We start from the raw sequence: 19627 nt of genomic DNA on the forward strand, positions 1-19627 counted from the left end.
TATAAACTAGTTTGAAGTGTGTTTAATTATATCAAATCTTGTGTGTAATTTAACTCTGATCCAACTCGTATTCTATCAAACAAAGGGCTTAACTCGTTTTAAGAAATCTTAGGATTATAACGCTCGAGATACGAGTATTATATTCTCCGGAATTCTTAAGACGGGTGCCGGTGTGGCAATCCCAAATTGGGATATTACAATAAGTGAGTCACAAAAGGAGGAAGAGGAGAGAAAGATCGAGAAAGAGAAGTAGAGACCAAGATCAGCGTCACACGTGGTGGTTACAGCCCTGCGGGAGAAGAGAGAAGAGAGAAAGAAAGGTGAGGGCGGCTAGGCTAGTTTGGGTTTTTGAAAAATGTGAGGGTTATTTTTGAAAATTGGTTATTTATACTATCAAACCCTAGATTGCAAAATTACCAAGATGGCCCTAAACTTTGCACGTCTATAACTTTTGAATTGTAACTTTTATTCAAGCATCCTTTGCATCTACGTGCTCGTAGATTCGAGCTCTACAAAACTAGACCAAGATTGGACTTAAAAACAAAATATTTCTTTAATTTGGTCAACAAAAGGTCAAACAGTAAAACAATTTGTAAAACTTTGAAAAAGTTTTTTTATGAGTATAAATAGAAGAAGACTTTGTGAAAATTCTCATTTCTCAAATAAAATTTGGAAATTTTTTTGGGCATCACAAGATGTGATAAACATGTTCACTGAACTTGACCGCAGAGAGACCTATATGAAAGTTTTACGACATGTCAATATGAATTCTATAGGTTATAATAGATTCTGATTAGTCCTTAGACCTGTGACACAATTATTGTCTTATATGTGTCTTAGTGTACTTTGACAGCATAACATGGAGTGGCACCATCTTGGGATGGGTTACAAGTGTTGATTGGGTACATTGATACACATATAGAGACATGTTAGTGTGCAATAAGGAATCTCTCACCTTTTGTAAAGAAGGAGATGTGTCAAGAGAGAAGGATCACTATTAGAGTCACATATTAGTGGGATTATATTTGGAGTTTGACATATATTCCATACTCCAAGAATATAATCAGGACATTAGATAAAAGAAGGATCATACAGTATTGGAATCATAACTGAATAGGTTCTTAGGTTAATTGTATTTGGTTTGGGGGCCATGAACTCTGGCTAAGTGTCAACATGGTTTGTAAAGTAAAAAATGAATTACTTAGATTGATTTATTGATTAATTGCGATCTTATTGTCCAATCGAAATGGAACCTAAAGAGTCACACACAAATAAGTGTTGTGGGAGACCAAAAGGAAATGATGATACCGAATTACCGATGATCAAAATGTTGATCGCAACTAACGTACATGTTAGTTGATATTGCACAAAGATTGGGAATTGAGCACTTCCCAGTGGGTTACCCATCATAATATTACTCTAGCATGAGCACACTTTACCGTGGAATACTAATGGAGTTTAACTAACTCTAATGATTTGATTACTAATTGACATGGTTAATTAGTAGGTCTATATTTCAAGAGATTAAATTGGGTAATCACTATTAGGTGTGCAATTTGGGGTGGGTCAACCCTAGCCCACTCGAATCCAACCCGATGTTTGAACCCGCGTGGGTGGGTTTGAAAAAGTCAAAACCCGCCCAAACCTAACCTCAACCCGAATTTTTTGGGTTAGGCTTGGGTAGAGGTCATGCCCGCCCGAGCCCAAGCCCAAGCCGAACCCGAACCCGAACCCGAGCCCGAATTCTGAACCCAATTTGTATTAGTATTATGCTATAATCTATATATTAGATTACATTTTAGTTTACATTAGTAATATAATATTTAGTTTATAAATTGTTATTGAAGATAAACTAGAGATTTAAAAGGAGATCGAAATATGTATTTAATCTTATATATTTTTGTGTGGAATAAAATGTAAACTATGGTATTTGGTAGATATATGGTTGTCATGTTGTTGTTATTATTTTATCTTCATGTATATAGATGTCTTGAAGGTATTTTCTATTTGAACCTAGTCGATATTTGAAGTTTTGAAGTTTAGTGATTGATTAATTGAGGTACTTGTGTTATACGTTTAATAATAATTTTATTTTTTCACAAGTTGATAATCAACCCGTTATTTGATTTTGTGGGTTGAGTCCAACCCAAAGAAATTGGGCAACCCGAACCCAACCCGAATTGAGATTGGGTTGTGGTGGCCGAGTTCACTTATTTGCAACTCGCATAAACCTGAACCTGAAAAATAAAGCATGGGTTGAGCTTGGGTTGACCTTTCAACTCCCCCAACCTGTCGGAGTTGCACCCTTACATATTATTTTCTTAAGTGAGATTAATTAAGGAATTGATTAATCTACTTAGTGGATAAGATTGTAAAATCAAGGCTTAGGTTAGTTAGTCAACCAAATGCTAATCATTAATTAATTAATATTATCTTACTAGGTAAGATAAATGATTATTGAGTTAATCATTAGTCCTAATTCAAACACTATGCTTATCGATTAAAACATTAATTACATCTAAAAACATATTGACTTTCACGGACATGGGGACAAGTCATGTAATATTAAAGATCTTAGGGAAAATTTGCAAATATTGGTTTTATTTATTAAAAGATGAATGAACAAGATCTAAAGGTGGGAAAGAGAGGAGATTGATGGCTTAGTTTTAACTAGCAATCCTATATAAGAAATAATATAGCGTGTTTGAACCCTAGATAAGAAATCAACCCCCTTTGTCACTGGCTTCATCTTCACTACTCTCTCTTTCTTCATAAAAGCTTGAGAGGAAGAAATGGTCTTGAGAGAATCCAATCCCATATTAAAACTTTGATGCCGAAAATACCTAGAGGGATTTGAGAGCCCCTAGCCAAGCTCTCTCCCCTTTATTCAACATTCCTTCTCCTACACTTGGTGTGGACTATATATTTAGAAGGGTTGTATTTTCAACCCTTGAGAGCCTTTTTCTTATTGTAAGTTTCATGAAAGAAAAAAAATAATGGTGTTGATATCTTAAGATGTGGAACGAAGGCATCCCCATGGATGTGTGTATCTTTGGGTTCATCCCAAAGAAGAGTCTTCAAGGGTAAACTCTTAACCTTTTAGCTATTTCACATGTAAATGAGATATTTAATTTTCGTGATTCATCCAACCTAGATCCATGTTTCAAGTAGGAAAGTTTTGATTTTATTTTCTACCACTCTTCTGCACTTAAACACGTACCTTGAGCAAAGTTTTCCTTCAGGCACAAGCCCAATGTCGAAATTTTGGGTTTGGGCTAGCTTAGCTCGGCCTATTTTATATGATATTGCCTATATGGTATATAAGTTGTTTCCTCTTATTGTGATGAGTGACATGTCCTTTATTTGCCTATAAATAGTGTGTATACCCATCAATTTTGTATAATATGATCACACATATTAAGGTTTCATGTACAAAGACCAAAATAGAGAAATTGCTCTATCTACATTGACGACTCATAAACAAGTTATTCAAGGCTTAGAACTTAATTTCTCTCAAATTTGCTATCATGAATCGAGGTATGTATTTTCAATTTATTAAAATTTCGGTGAAAATCTTGAAGTCCTAGATCTTGGATTATGAATTAAGCGTAATGAATTTATTCAATATTATGTTTAATTACATGTGGTATAGAGCTATAGTTGAGAACCTTCATGATTTTCTCTTTTTTTTTTTTTTTTCAAGTTTTATTTATTTTAATTAAATCATTTATGTGGCATACAGTTTGGCATTTGTCTGTGAAGTATTTTTATGGGTTTTGATTTGGAATATATATCAATTTCTTTTATTTGATTTTCCATATATCAATTGATGAATAAAATAGAAAGGGTATAATTGTCTCTATATTGTGTGAAGTTATATATAATGCGTATATATGGGTCTCCTTTTTAAGAGGATCCTTTTTAACTAGAATCAAAACGGATCGCATTGGCAAGGCTCCCTACAATGTGGTCTAAAGATTTTACCGTCTAATTTTTAGATTCTTATTCAAGAATCAACCCTGCAAAAAAATTAGCAAAATCAAAACTTGTTTGACCATTTTATTATCATCATAATTATTTTGTGTTATCGAAAACATTGTGTTCGTCTATTTATTTGGTCATAATTAGATGACTAAGTAGTTTTCAATTTCGCTGCAATGTGGTCTAATAATGGTTGTTTTGTTTTGGATTCTTTATGTTTTGGTGTTTCTTAGTGCTTCTCTTATATTTGTATTATATTGTATTGGTTGTTGAAACTTCCATTATCAATTCAATTATAATGTACATACTTGACTGTCTAATGGTTCTATTCCATACATATTCCACCAATATGTCTTTAATAAATGCCGAAATGGGTTTAAAGTGACTTGTGTTCCACACTCAAATGTATTTTGAAGATTTTTCATGCTTGTAGGTAAATTGGGTCATGATATGTTTTGATATTAATGAGTGGAATATGATTTTTGCAGTTTCTCCTGAAAATAAAATTGGGTACTTAACTTGTAGCAATTTGGGGTTTGTGTAGACCTTTGCTAAAGCATTCATGTTTTAAAACATGTAATTAATGGATGAATTATGTAGATTCATCAATTGTAAAATAAGGTAGTAAATGCGATAAAATTTAAAATATGAGCATTGTAAATGATAATGTTCTACCTACTCTTAATGTAATAGGTTATTCTTGTTAATAGTGATGACTAAATTTAATGTAGATAAATTGTGTTGTAGATGTTTTAATTTTGGAATATGTTTGTACATGTGTCTTATGTGTCTTGTTCATGATTCGCATTGTAGAAAATAAAACATTTGGGGTTTGCACATGTTTTTCTCTGTCAATAATACATGTTTTTTATTTTAGATCAATTTAACAAATGTATTGAAAAAAAGTTCATAGTTATGTCACGTAGGTAAATTATCACAAATTCAAAATACAAGTAGTATTTAATTATATGAATGATATTAATTTATAATGAGAATGAATATGTGAACCATTAAAAACAAGGAAGAGCTTAATCAATGAGTTAGATACAATAAAAAAAGAGTTTGAGGGCCTAGATCCAAATAACCTTTCTATTCTCTATTAACATAATGGGTGATAAAAAAGTTAGGCTTACTAGAAAAGTTGTCTTCTATGCATATAAATAGTTCACATACATATACTGTACAATACAACAGCATTAGGGTAACATGCAAAGAGACTAAGATAGAGAAACAGCTTCTTCAACGCTGATGGCTTATAAAAAAGTTGTCCTAACTTCGATCTTGATGTCTTTCAAGTCTACTATTATGGATCAAGTATGCATTTTAAGTTCATTGGATTTTTTATTATGAAATTGTTATGTATTTTAAGTTTCTTAAATCTCTCTAAGTTTTTACAATATTCATTCTATACTAGCAAGTGATTCGCAAATTTGGTCAAGTGGGTATTTGCTTTATTCATTTGTACATGTATCTTAATTATTTGTTGGTTTTTGTTCATTTTAAAAATAAAGCCAAAATTAAAAATATGATTAACAAATGGGTTCACAGTAGGGGTGTAGTATAAGGAGGGGGGAAAACAAAATTAAAGAGAAAACCAAGAATCATAAACAAACTCTAATATGGTCTCTCACATATTTCCTCCTTTATTCTAAGTGTTTCTATAGATATCTTTCAACCTCACTTTGAACTCAAATTAATGTTTTTGGAGCTTTGTTTGGTAGATTTTTGTTGTTGAAGTTGTGCACTAGATGAAATGTGAAGTAATGGGGTTGACCATCCATTGAAACATTTTGGAGGATAAAGGTGTTAGTAGTCAAGTAAGGGTAGAAGATTGAAGAAAATGATTAGAGGGAGGAAAGGTAAAATAGAGAAAGAGGAGAAGTGGGAAATAGAGAGAGTTGAGCAAGAAAAATTGAATTTTGACAAACATGTTTCTAGATTTAAAAGAAAATCTAACGGCTCTTTCGTCAAGTATCACATTAATGTACATTGATAACATGCCACATTGAGTGATTTTGAAAGTTCAAGGGCACATTGATGATTATGTAAATAAGTGAATAGTCATTGTTGGTAAAAAGGTAAGTTAAATATACACTAATTGAGGGAGATTTGAGTATGAACGTCTTCATTTTTTAAAAAAATTATGAACATTCTTTATAAGGATCTCTCGATAATGTAGTTCAATAATCAGAACCGTCCAATTTTTAGGTTGCTGCTTAAAGATAATCATGTATAAATCAACCAAATTGGTTATTATTTGGTTATCTTAATTATGCATACAAATACAGTCTGTCCGATAAAAATGTTAATAGTAATCAATGACTTAAAATTTTATGATTTGATTAATTTTTTACAGAGATAATCTTTGAAGGATGTCATAAATTATGAATGGCTCTAATCATTGAATTGGAGGCCCAAAATATAATTTTTTTTTCTTGAATGGGTTCATCCCGATTTAAAGAGACGCTTTCTCTAAAAAGACAATTTTCAATGTTTTAATACATAATGTACATTAAAAATTTGTAATTTTAAGAAATACTAGATGATGTATAAGTTTAGGTGAAGACTTAAACAAAACCCTCAAAGACTCTCATCACTCATCACTCACTCAAAAGCAGTGGTTACCAAGATTTTATTCACTTTAATCCTACTTCCAAATATGATTTTACAAATGTATAATTGTCGTAAAACATTTCTAGGAAGTCAAGATCTATCCATTAAAGTATTTAAGAAATGCATATAATTAAAATTGCCTAATAAGTTAAAAAATACATTTTTGCTTTTTTATATATTGAAATTTGATTTGACCATTTTTTGATTTGACCCTTTTTTTATTTGAGAAATTTAATTTGATTGCTTCTTTTTTTGAGAAATTTGATTTGATTACTTTTTTTTTTTGAGAAATTTGATTTGTTTAATATTTTTTTGAGAAATTTGATTAGATTATTTTTTATTTTTTTGCGATATTTGATTTGACCATAAGCGAAAAAAGAAAGAAATCGAATCGAAAAGGAAAAGAATGAAATTCCGATGTTTCTCACCAACCCCTTTGTCTCGCTCTGGTTCGAATCACTTCCAATAGTTAGACTGCATTCTAGGGAAGTCTCAGTCGTGACTCGGGAGAGAGATATTTTCCAACTTGCTTGCGCACACCCTTCTGTCTCCTCCGAGTCAAGCAGTTTGCTAAGGGCACGACCTACTTTTTAGAGAGAGAAGAAAACAACCCTAACCCATTTCTCACCTTCTCTCTCTATGCACGTTGAAAGCATTTCTGGAGAGAGAAAGTCACAGAATTTCCGTCTCTGCTCTCTCTTTCTCTCTCTTACAGCGACCCAAAGGGCAATTAGAGAGAGAACGAGAGAGAAGCAGAGGGTCTTCCTCTTATATTTGAAGTGGGTTTAGGGTGTGGATCACAGAAATGGAGTTCGTGGGCAGAACTTTGAGGAAAGAGTTCAAAGGCTTCGGATATTTCACGGGAACTGTGAAATCGTACGCCCCCTCAACTGGGTTCTTCGAGGTCGTTTATGAGGATGGAGATTCTGAGGAATTGGACTTTGCTGAGGTCTCTTTGCTCCTTGGTGGTGGAGCAAACCTTGTGGAGGTCGAGGTCAAGCAGAGCCGCCCCGGCCGGAAACCTAAAAAGCGACGCCGTATTGAAAGGAAGCGAGAAATTCAAGGTAATCCAGGTAATGCTGGTGAAGAAACCCTAGGAAATGATTCTGGGTTTGGTGGGGGTCTGAATGAAAATTGTAATTTGAGTAATGGGTCCGAGGGAAAACTTGAAATGGGACATGGCTTAGGGGAGAATTTGTGGGAAGGTCTGGGGGTCAATGGGAATTCGAATGATAATGTTAATTCCAGTAATGGGTTTGATAAAACCCTAGGAAAGGAAAGTGTGTTAAATGTTAATGGGAATGTGGATATAGTTGATACTTTGAAAGATGAGATTGATTTGAATGCTGGGTTTAATTTGAATTTGAATGATGGATGCGACCTAAATGTTGATCTAAATGTTAGTAAGGAGGACATTGTAAAGAAAAGAGATTGTATTGATTTGAATTTGGATGTGAATGGTGATTTTGTTGAGAATCATAATGAGGGTAGTTTGGGTGGTTCAACTGTGGGAACTCCCCATGGAACCCAGAGGAGGGGTTGCAATTTTGATTTGAATTTGGAGGTTGATGAGGAATTGAAGGATACAGCAGGTGACAGTGAAGAAAAATTCAAGGTTAATCCCAAGTTTGAGATGATCGAAGAAAGTCAAAATAAAGAGAGAAGTGGAGATGCTGAAGAAAAGGTTGTTGAAGATGGTAATGCTAATGAGACCTGGAAAGAAGTGTATATTGATATTAATGAAGACATTCCCATGAAGGGTGTTGGTGATCCCATCGACTGTGCAACTGGTGAACAGCTTAATAATAGAAATTCTTGTTCCAGTGGAGATTTGAAGGCTGACAATTCTGTTGGGTTTTCGGATACCAACTGTATTAAGGATTGTGGTTTGATGGAAGTTCTGGTGAAAGATGGCCTTTCCGAAGCCTGTACTCCAATGATTCAGGGGTGCTTAAGCAATTCAGAAAGTCCATACATTCAAAGAAGTAGCCGTATAAAGAGAAGAAAACTACTACACAATCTGAAATCTTCTACTACAGAGACAATTTTGAGGAGAAGTTCTCGTAGAGGGTCTGCTCAAAATCATGTTTCAATCACATCATCTGCTGTCAGTGATCCATTGTCCTCTTCTGCAGTTAGTGAAAAAACAGAGGAAAAACCAGCAGTTTCTGGTCGTGAAGAAACTGAAAAGCCTAGTGCTCTTCCTCAGGAACTGGAATTACCTCCTTCATCACAACATTTAAGTTTAGATGACATTCCCATACTTGAGCTCTTCTCTATATATGCCTGTTTGAGATCATTTAGCACTCTATTATTTCTGAGTCCCTTCAAATTGGAGGATTTTGTGGCAGCATTGAAGTGCAAGTCTCCTAGTTCATTGTTTGATTATGTTCATGTTTCTATTTTGCAAACTCTGAGAAAGCATTTGGAGTGGCTTTCAAATGAAGGTTCTGAATCTGCTTCTAATTGTCTGAGGTATACTCTTTTGCCCCTCTTACTATTTAAATCTGATGCCATCCTTATGGTGTTTTGAAACTTCTTTTGTTGGTGCTTGATATTCTGTGTTAATCTTTGATGTAGGAGCCTTAATTGGGATTTTCTGGACTTGATTACGTGGCCACTTTTTATGGTTGAGTACTTTCTGATTCATGGTTCAGGATTGAAACCTGGTTCCGATCTCAGTCTCTTCAAGCTATTCAAAACTGACTACTACAAGCAACCTGCTTCTGTAAAGGTTGAGATACTTCAATGTCTATGTGATGATTTGATAGAAGTGGAAGCTGTAAGGTTGGAGATCAATAGAAGGTCTTTGGCAGCTGAGTCTGACATGGTTTTTGATCGGAATGTGAACATTGAGGTTTGCAAGAAAAGGAAGGCTCCTGTGGATGCTACTGATACCGCTTCTCTTAATGATGATGTTGTGGATGGCACCACTGACTGGAATAGTGATGAATGCTGCCTTTGTAAGATGGATGGGAGTTTAATATGCTGTGATGGCTGTCCTGCTGCATACCACTCAAGATGCGTTGGAGTTGCTAATGATCTTTTGCCTGATGGTGACTGGTATTGCCCTGAGTGTTCGATTGACCGGCATAAACCTTGGATGAAACCACGAAAGTCACTTCGAGGTGCGGAGTTATTAGGAATTGATCCTCGTGGTCGGATATATTTTCAAAGCTGTGGTTACCTGTTGGTGTAAGTTTGTTCTTTTCATCTTTACATGGCTCAGTATAATATCACTGCTGCTGTTACTAGTACTAATGGCTATTTTCACTTATTCATAGGTCACTTGCTCTTAATTTTGAACTACCAAGCATCCTGCTTAAATTTATTTTCATGAAAAACAAACATGAATGAATTTTATGTTAGTTCCCTTGATATATCTTAAAAAACCTAATATAAACCCTGAAAAAGTACCTTTTTAGTGTTTGAAGTTTTATGCTCTATGTCGTCTTTTCACTAATCCTATCTCTTCTGATTCCTCCCTTGCACAAGTTGTCTCATTTATCATTCCTTGGTCTTTCCTTTGGGTATTTCAATGTAAACTCTCTCTCTCTCTCTCTCTCTCTCTCTCTCTCTCTCTCTCTCTCTCTCTCTCTCCATACAGTATTGCTTTCTGTACCTCTTTCATGCAACATACAAGCAAAATCCACCTTTTCTCCTCTTATTTTGGCTTGTTACTTTTCTTATGGGTTTGAATATAACTTGGAAGGTTAATAATTGAGTTATTTTCAGAATCCTATGTGAATTAATGTGTGCCATTTTTGTTTGTTTCCTTGAGATAATATTTGAAACTTTGTTGATTAAAATGAAATTGTACAATGTTGTAATGGCGCCTATTGTATTTACTATACCAGTTCTTAAACCAGTTCTGCTTTATATTTTCTTTTACTTATCTTCTTCATTTTCTCATAAACCATAAAATTTGTCTCATAATGAACATATATGCTATGCTTTCACAAAACAAATATGTTGTAATTTTATTGCTCTAGAATATTTACTGCTACTTTTCATCACTTCGTTATGTTTTGGCTTAAACTGTTTATGGATGTTGCACTTGCAGATCAGATTCTTGTGATATTGAATCCACATTCAGTTACTACCACAAAGATGATATGAATAAAGTTATTGAGGTGCTAAGGTCTTCAGGTTTTTCCTATGGTGCGATATTAAGGTCAATCTATAAGCACTGGGACATTCCTGTTAGGTTTAATGGAGCAAGTAGTAACATTGGTTGCTCAATGCCCCTGGACCCATTGGCATTTTCAGAAACATGTGCTGTTAAGAATGAGACTGACGAGGATAGAAAAATGCAAGAGGATTCTTGTAATCCTGGCTCTGATGTTTCAAAGTCTGTTAACTTGTTAGATTCAGTGACCGTGATGGTAAGTCCAAAGATAATCTCTGAAGGATTAGATGAAACCATGCAAGTGCAAAAGGGGTCAGTCATTCAGTATGATTCAAATAGGCCTGCTGATTTCTTAAATCAATCAGACTTGGTGGGAAAACTTCAGCCTGAAGACTGTTCTTTGGCATCTACTTGCTTAGATGTCAGACGAGAAATTAACAAAGAATCTACGGATCTTGGCACTGTTTTGTCTGCTATAACCACTAGAAATGGGGGCCCTTCAGAAGTGCATTGTAGAATTGGTTACACGAACTACTACAGTTTTGGCCAAATTGCTTCATCTGCTGCAGAGGAGTTAATGCGTAAATCATCAGAGAAAATTAAGGAAGACTCGGTAATAACAGAAGAGGAAATAATATCAACACAGATGAAGACTATTTTAAAAAAATCTTCCAAGTTTTACTGGCCAAATATAGAGAACCTAAATACAGATGTGCAGAAAGAGAAATGTGGTTGGTGCTTTTCTTGCAAAGCTCCTGCTGATGACAGGGATTGCTTGTTTATCATGAGTATGCGGTCTGTTCAGGATGTTTCTAATGATGATATAGTTGGCCTTCAATCAAAAAATTACAGGCAATGTCATCTTAATGATGTCAGATGTCAAATTCTATCCATTCATGATCGTCTGCAAGGACTTCTGTTGGGCCCATGGTTGAATCCCCATCATACAGAACTCTGGCGTAAAAGTATTCTTAAGGCATCTGATGTTGCATCTGTTAAATATTTACTACTCATGGTAAGGATTGTTCTGTTTTGCTTTTTAAAATTTCTGTTGATTATAGAGTTGGTTGGTTTATATTTGCTAAACATTTGGGCTGGCCTTGATGTCAAACTTTTGATATAATTATGTTCTTGCATATTAATTCAGTGACCTTTACACTATCAGTTCTCCCCACTTTTCCAGTTCATTCTCAAAATACTCATTAGGATCATTTGGAAGCCCTAGGCTGCATTGTAGTTATATGATGTATGCACAAATTTGTATATTGGATATAAATTCAAGTATTTTTTGTGTTAGTGTATATTTACATGTAAAATAGCTCATTTGGTTATTTCAAAGGGCCTTTTACCATGACTTGTGTCGCCATCTAGATGATGCTCTTTGAGAATTGATACTTTCTCTAAGTTTTGGTGATATGTTTATCACACAGTTAGAGGCAAATTTGCGTCATCTTGCACTGTCAGCCGACTGGTTGAAATATGTGGATTCTGTTGTTACCATGGGTTCAGCTTCTCATGTCGTGACTTCATTACGTGCATACTCAAAGAACATGATTAGTAGAAAAAGGCTCAAGTGTACAGATGATTCCAACCCTTCTTCAAATGCTGCCAGTGGATTGGGAATGTTTTGGTGGAGGGGTGGTAGGCTTTCTCGTCAGGTGTTCACTTGGAAGGTTTTGCCTCGCACCTTGACTTCCAAGGCTGCCAGACAAGGTCTACTAATTGTTTTCTCTTATCTATTTTTTTGCATGGTAGTGAGTTAAATCAACTGAATAATTATTCTGAAATCGTTTGAAGTTCTAAAATTCTGCAGCTGGGTGTACAAAGATGTTGGGCATATTATATCCCGAGAATTCAGAATACGCAAAGAGAAGCAAATCTGTTGCCTGGCGAGCTGCTGTTGAGACATCAACTAGTGCAGAACAGCTTGCTTTGCAGGTACGGTCACTATCCATACCTGTTTCTTTTAAATGGTGATGTTCAGGTGTTTCAATGGCCTTCTTTTCTTGTTTGCTCTGTTATAAATATAATCTGCCTTTCGATAACCTGAGTAGTTGTCAGCCCTAATATTTTTTCCTCTCAGAATTATAATTCATGTTCTTGAATAGGCACTATATAGAACTTTTTGGTTCTTAAATTCTTTCCATGGTTTTCAGGTTAGAGAGCTTGATTCAAACATTAGGTGGGATGATATTGAGAACACACACCCTCTCCCTACGTTGGACAAGGAATCTAGAAAATCAATCAAGCTGTTCAAGAAAGTTATTGTCCGCAGGAAGTGCTCTGAAGGGCAAGTGGCTAAGTATCTTCTTGACTTTGGCAAGAGAAGAGCTATCCCTGACATTGTCAGGAAATGTGGTTCTGTACTTGAAGAACCGTCTAGTGAGAGGAAAAAGTATTGGCTAGATGAATCATATCTCCCTTTGCATCTTTTGAAAAATTTTGAGGAGAGAAGAATTGCCCGCAAGTCTAATGATGTGAAGTCTGTTAAAGCTCTTGAGGTTGGTAAAGTAATAAAGAGGCCTCGGGAAAAAAAGGGATTTTCTTATTTGTTTTCAAAAGCCGAAAGATCTGAATATTATAAGTGTGGACACTGCAACAAAGATGTCTTGATGAGGTATTAAAAATTTCTCCTTTTGCATGTAGTTATTATCTCGTATTGTTGTTTTGCTCGTCACTTTTCTTATTTCCGATGATAGTGTGTTGTCTGCAAATTCAATTTATGTGAGGAAATGCCCGCACTCTGAAACTTCTAATTTTTGAAGTTAGTGTAACTGTGTAAGAAATTTTGGTTCCTGACATCTGGTGGAGATAAATATAAGACATTGGATCAATGGAGTTTTATGAACTCTCACCTAGGTTGGATGTCCTTAGGGCCCCATTTGGTTCACAGAATTGATTTCCCATGAAAAGAATTCCTAGCATTTTCCAGGAGGAAGGGAATGCAAGATAATGTTTGGTAATGCTTGTAAAGTAACCAGGAATTGTATTTTTATTTCCTTTCCCATGTTTGGTTTGTACAAGATTAGGAAACAAAAATGGTTTAGTTTTCCAATTATACCCCTGTTTATTATATATAATAAATACAAACGAATGCCAATTGTTTGTTATGGATAGAATTGATATTTTCAATTATTAAAAGGGGTAATATGGTCTTGAAAAAATTTCATTAATGCTTTCCCATGGGAAGGACAAACCAAACCCAAGCTAGCAAGAGGGTTTCATTTTCCCTCTTTTGGGGCATCACTTTTCCATGAACCAGAAATTGTTTTCCCATGCTTGCACTTACCAGACATTAGAATGGAATTATTTTCCCATTCCCAAGCTTCCAATCTACGAACAAAACGGGCCCTAGGTGTTTAGGGGAAAAGAAATAAGGAACTCCGGAATGATAGGTTACTCTGTCAAAACATTGAGGTTCCTGTTGATAAAAAATTGGAGGAATTTGGAACATTAATATAGATTTGTGAAGTTTGAGGAGTAATTTCTGTGATATGAATAGATGGTCAATCTGTTGTGTCTTGCAAGTCTTGTTAAAAGTCCAATTCTTTGAGATTATCTTGCCATGTTACAACTTGTATTACTTAAAACTTTTCATCTTGACCCTTTTTCCCTTTTTACATATGGCAGGGAAGCTGTAAGCTGTCAGTATTGCAGAGGTGTGGTTCCTTTCTCCTTTTTCCCCTTATTTTGTTATGTGGTTTTGAAATACTGCTGTATAATGCATGGTATTGAAATTTCGTTTATAGTCTTCTAGGTTTTTATTTATTTATTTTAATTTTTGTTTCTCTGTTAGATGAAGACATTTTATTTGCAAAAAACCCATTTACATTCATACCATGCTCATATCCTTTATGTTAGTGATAAGGTGGACTGTGGCTATCACAAGCAGCTGCAAGGACTGCAAAAAAAGGAAAATAACAAGAAGGATGGACAAGAACTCCATCAGAATAAGACTTATAATCATCAAACAGAAAACATATTACTTTACTTAAAACTGGTCCACAATCTCTTGTGAATTATACTAAAAGGAAGATCTCTAAAATGCTTTGATAAAGATGCCTAAAGAGAAGCTAAGAATCTAATTCTATCCCATTCAACCTAAAAAAGGTAAATGATAGCTTGTCAAGGAAAGCACCATTGATCTTGAATGCATTTGGAGTAAATGTTTTCCTCAATGTGGATGACTTTCTATTGTTGGTTTTCAAAAGTAAAAATCTTTGCTTGGATAGTTGCTCATGGGAGGGTCAGTACTTACAATATTATCCAACGCAAGAGGAGAAATATCTGCCTATCACCCTCTGTAGGTGTTCAATGTACAATTGGAGCAGAAAATATTGATAATTATTTCTCTCTTGCCCAATAGCTCTTGGATTTTGGCATAAGCTCTTTGGAGAGGCTTTGATTAGTTGGGCATTCCGGCCTTGTGTATCATTATTAGTTGAGAAACTTTGTGTTTTTGAGGGAGGAAGGAAGGCTAAAGTTTTGAGGAAGTAAGGAAGGCTAAAGTTTTGAGGAAGTGAGGAGTTATGGCTGTTTTTTCGGTGAATTGGTTAGAAACACTGGAGTATTTTATTAAAAGTTAGGGGAGGTGGAGTGGTCCTTACGAGATAGGGTGAGGTTTTGGGCTTGTTTGTGAGCAGTGGTAGTAGCTGAATTTAGACTGTCCTTTCTTCGTACTAAATTCGGATTGGGCTGCTGCTGTTAGCTGATTTCTGCATTCTTGATGTTGGCAGTTAGGAGAAGTTTGTATTTTGCTGTTCTGAAGATTTTTTCTTTGTAGCTTTGTCTAGATGGTGCACCTCTTGTTCACGGCTCGATTTTAGTTTTGTAACTCAGACTTTTCATTTAATAAAATCTCTGTTCCTTTTTGAAAAAGAAAACCTTTCAGATTGCACAACCTGTGCTCTCAGGATATGTATTTTATTTCATTTAATAAAATAGAGTACACAATTTTTTATGGGAAAAGATTGCAATCAAAAGTGGACCAGCAGTCCACAAAAGAAACTACCCTCAGTCTACAAATCAAGACACAAAGTGTTACAAGGAAAGAGAACCCACTACCAATAGAAACCCAGAAACAGAAAACACCAAAGATACAATCAAAACAGAGGCGCACCAACTTGACAAAAAAAGAAGTCAATATGACGCAATGCTTAAAAGAAGATTAGTCACTAATGGAGATACCTATAATCAATTATATAGCCAAGCCATCTCACATTGATGTTCTTAGGCTAGCACTTGCTAGCACAACTCATACACGAACAAAACTGTGTGGTATCGTAGATTATATGCAAGTCTTATTTTGATGGGCTCATTAATATCAATGAGTTGATGGACTTTTGTTTACATTCTATCATATAATTCCAATTGGAAGCTATATTCAAGTAGCAATATATTTTTTTTCTGTTTTTATTTGACTTTTTGTACGGGGTGGACTCATTAAGATGCATTACCTATTTGTACACAGGATGCTTCATTTTCTGATACTTTTATTTAATCTTTTTTAAAAGAAACAGAAACTTTATTGCTACAAACAGTAAAATTATAAAGCAGTGGACAAGAAATTCATTCTAGTGAGACAATACAAACACTACTACACTTTGTAATGTAAAACAGTGTAACTACAACTTGATGCTTGATGGCTGTCATTGATTTTCATTTTATGTCCTAAGCTCGGTATCTGATCATTAAGGTATAAATTTCAGGATTTTTCCACAAAAGGCATGTCAGGAAGTCTGCCGGGGCCATTGTTGCCAAGTGTACATATACATGCCACCGATGCCAGAATGGGGTGTGTGCGAAGATTGACACAAAAAGAGAGAAAGTTGAAACAAAAGGAAGGAAATTTGAAACAAAAGGAGGGAAAGTTAAAACAAGAGGACGGAAAGTTGAAACAAAAGAAGGGAAAGTTGAAACAAAAGGAGGGAAAGTACAGTCGCAAAAATGTAAAAATTCTCAAACAGATCGCAGATCAATGCGTTTGAAAAGCAAGAAAAAAGCTTTAGCTGGAGGACAAGTACGATTGAAAAATAGCAAAAAAGTTCCAGTAAGTATACCTCTACGCCGTTCTCCTCGGAAACCTAAATGCTTGTCAGTGCAAAATAAAAAGCATAGCAAACGCAAGAAAGGGAAACAAAGCAAATCCACTAAGGGGACGTATAAGAAACCAAGGAGAGGTACTTCGTGGCAGAGGAAGAGGACAGAAGTTTATTACAGTTACTGGCTTAATGGTCTGCTGTTGACTAGAAAGCCAAATGATGAACGTGTTGTACTTTTTAAGGATAAAAAACTACTTGTGCGTTCTGGATGTTCATCTATCATTCTGGATCAACTCAAATGCCAGCTATGTCGTGAAGCAGGATATACACCCACTTCAAATTATCTTGCCTGTGAAATATGTGGAGGTAAGGTTTAGTTATGCAAGTGCACCTTTTAAATGTATTCTTGGTTGTTTGGTGCTGATTCAGAAAGTTTTGATTGAATCATTTACTCTTTGATTTTGTATTTCATTAACCATGATACTAATCTCCGTGGCCAGGATCTATTTTCCCTTCAATTTACATATATATATATATATATTTTAAACATATCTTTTCACTTCCTTTTCTACAATTCTACCATGCAGAATGGTTTCACGGTGAGGCTTTTGGGCTGGATTCAGAAAGCATTGATAAGCTTATTGGATTTAGGTGCCATGTGTGTCGTAAAAGGAACCCTCCTGTCTGCCCCCATCTGGTAGTTGTGAAAACTGATGTGTCTCCATTGGCTGAAGCTCATAATGATGGTGCTGTTGATTGTTCTGAGGAAGTACCTAACACAGTCCTGCCTTTAAGTGAGGTATATACAATACATGAAAATCTTTGGCTCTAATAACCATAGTGTGAATTTAATATTCTCATCTTTCTGGACCTCCAATTTGTCCATGCACAATTGGGGAATAAATTTGTTGCTTCTTTTTGTCACAGCATTTTGAAGGCATTCCTTTTAGTGTAATTCTTCCCTTTGATTTTTATTTTTTGGTGACAGGGGAGTGTTGTATTGAGTGTATTATGTGTTTTTGGTTTGAGGTTGTCAAATTAGTTGTTTATGTCGTCTATCTTACATATATTTCTTCCATTTCTATTGATAAAACTTTGTGTTCACTAAAAAAGCAAAAAGATTAATCAATAATGGTTTAGATTAAATTTTCGTGTTAATGGAGTAGTAGTGAAAGTATTTTTTCATTGTTAATATAAAGCTTGTGGTATACTTACCAATTGCATACTATTGCAGATCACATTCAATTGAATTCTTTTGGCATTGCAAGATTGGTGCTTCAGTGCGTTTGTGTTGTGATTCATTTGATTTTTTTACATGGAGGGATTCTTATTTGTTGAGGTACTTGATTAATATTAAAGGAGTTGTTTCGGAAAGGAGTCGGTTTCAGGATCTCCAACTCAAGATTTTGGATGACATAGAAGCAAACCTCGTTTTTTAGGAGAAGTGGAATATTGTAAGGAAGAAAGTGCTTTCCTGTCTAATGAAGAAAGCTGTGGCTGTTAGTCCATACAATCAAGAACCATCATGAAGAGCAGATGAACCAACAGAAGAGGCCAAAGTGGTATAACTCGTGCCTTAAAGAAATTAGTTTTCCTGCAAGAATAATATAAAATAAAATAAAATAATGTGGAAAAGATTTTTTGTTTCTTCCTACAATATCTGTATGCATGTGTTCTTTCCACTTTATGCTGGCTTGGTTCATTTGTATATAAAAAGTATTTGAGAGGGTTAGGCGGCATGGTCTATTTTTATAAGCAAGCTCTGTTTTTTTCATCTCAAAGCTTTTGGTTTGCTTTTTCTGTCACATTAATATAGGGATGGCATTTGTTCTAGAATCTTATGCGAAATCTTTGCCTTGTTTCAGGTTTCTAATCATCTTTATAAGAGAGCTATGTATAACAAGTAATGTGAAGCCAATGGGGATAGGTGCAACACCTGATTCTAGGTTACTGGTGGGACTTTCCCTCCAGCATTTTTCGTCACTGATGAGGCAGGATGATATGGTTTGATATTAGTTCATTTAGCTGACATTAACAATTATTAATCAAATTGCAATTAAAGATGAGTAGAGAAAAGATAATTAGTTCTGTTTTAGGAGATAGTAGACAATAGACATTGACAATAATAGCAGTTAGATTTTAGGTTGTGTTAGATGATGACAGGCGGCTTCTCAAGTTTGTTTGAGTTTCTTTGCTGATGGGTTGGGTTTTGTATTGTTATAATAGATAGTGTACAGGTATCTGGAAAAAGTAAATAAGATTTCTGTTTGACAAGAAAGTTGAGCACATGGCTAATTGTTTTCTTTTCCTGGTACAATCCAACTTGCCAAGCGAATCTCACAACTTGATTGACACACATGTCGTGCGCTTGGCTGTAAAGGGGCTTTATTCTCTTACATGTTTTATGAGAGAGCACAAAAAGGTAAAATTAGAGTTGGATTATTTTACTCGAGTCTTTTATGATGATAAATATTAGGGTGCTTTAATTAGAAAGTAGAAACCCAAAATGAGAGAAATTTAATCCAAATTTCAGTCAGCTCAAAAATCAAGTAGAAGTCCAAATTGTTCATCGAGCATTTGGCAGATGCATCTGTGCAACCTAATTTGCATTTGAAAGCTGCATTGCATTTACAACTTAAAACTAGGGGTGTGCAAAAATATCGAAATCGAGTTTTGAACTGAACCACACCGACTGGATCGGTTTGGTCTGGTCTTTTTTTTGTTTGTTTTTATTTTCAGATATCAAACCAAACCAATGTGAACTTTGTGGTTTAGTTTTGGTTTTTAATATGAAAATTTTTCAGTTTTAACCAAACCGAACCGAACCACCACTGATAATATGTATTAATTTTTATATATGATT

The 19627-nt window shown here is 35.0% G+C and overlaps 1 protein-coding gene across 1 annotated transcript; it reads left to right on the forward strand.

The window, feature by feature from the left end:
* Positions 1–7091: 7091 nt before the first annotated feature.
* LOC147299515 (PHD-finger and DNA binding domain-containing protein) lies at positions 7092–19106 on the forward strand. Its single transcript, XM_086251789.1, has 11 exons — positions 7092–9069; positions 9175–9789; positions 10658–11738; positions 12154–12436; positions 12537–12661; positions 12880–13340; positions 14354–14382; positions 16432–17130; positions 17352–17563; positions 17999–18326; positions 18630–19106. The coding sequence occupies exons 1-10, from the start codon at positions 7400–7402 to the stop codon at positions 18011–18013; spliced, it is 5190 nt and encodes a 1729-aa protein (XP_086107915.1). The 5' UTR covers positions 7092–7399; the 3' UTR covers positions 18014–18326; positions 18630–19106.
* The last annotated feature ends 521 nt before the right edge of the window (positions 19107–19627 follow it).

Source organism: Dryas octopetala, chromosome 1, assembly GCF_963921425.1.
Source record: "Dryas octopetala chromosome 1, drDryOcto1.1, whole genome shotgun sequence".
NCBI classification, from domain to species: Eukaryota; Viridiplantae; Streptophyta; class Magnoliopsida; order Rosales; family Rosaceae; genus Dryas; species Dryas octopetala.

What these genes read in the sequence shown, in the direction of transcription:
- LOC147299515 (XM_086251789.1), top strand. Translation starts at nt 7,400, where the DNA reads ATGGAGTTCGTGGGCAGAACTTTGAGGAAAGAGTTCAAAGGCTTCGGA. An exon ending in CAGAACAGCTTGCTTTGCAG is followed by an intron (nt 12,662 to 12,879) that starts GTACGGTCACTA and finishes CATGGTTTTCAG; the next exon opens with GTTAGAGAGCTTGATTCAAA. An exon ending in TGCCTGTGAAATATGTGGAG is followed by an intron (nt 17,131 to 17,351) that starts GTAAGGTTTAGT and finishes TCTACCATGCAG; the next exon opens with AATGGTTTCACGGTGAGGCT.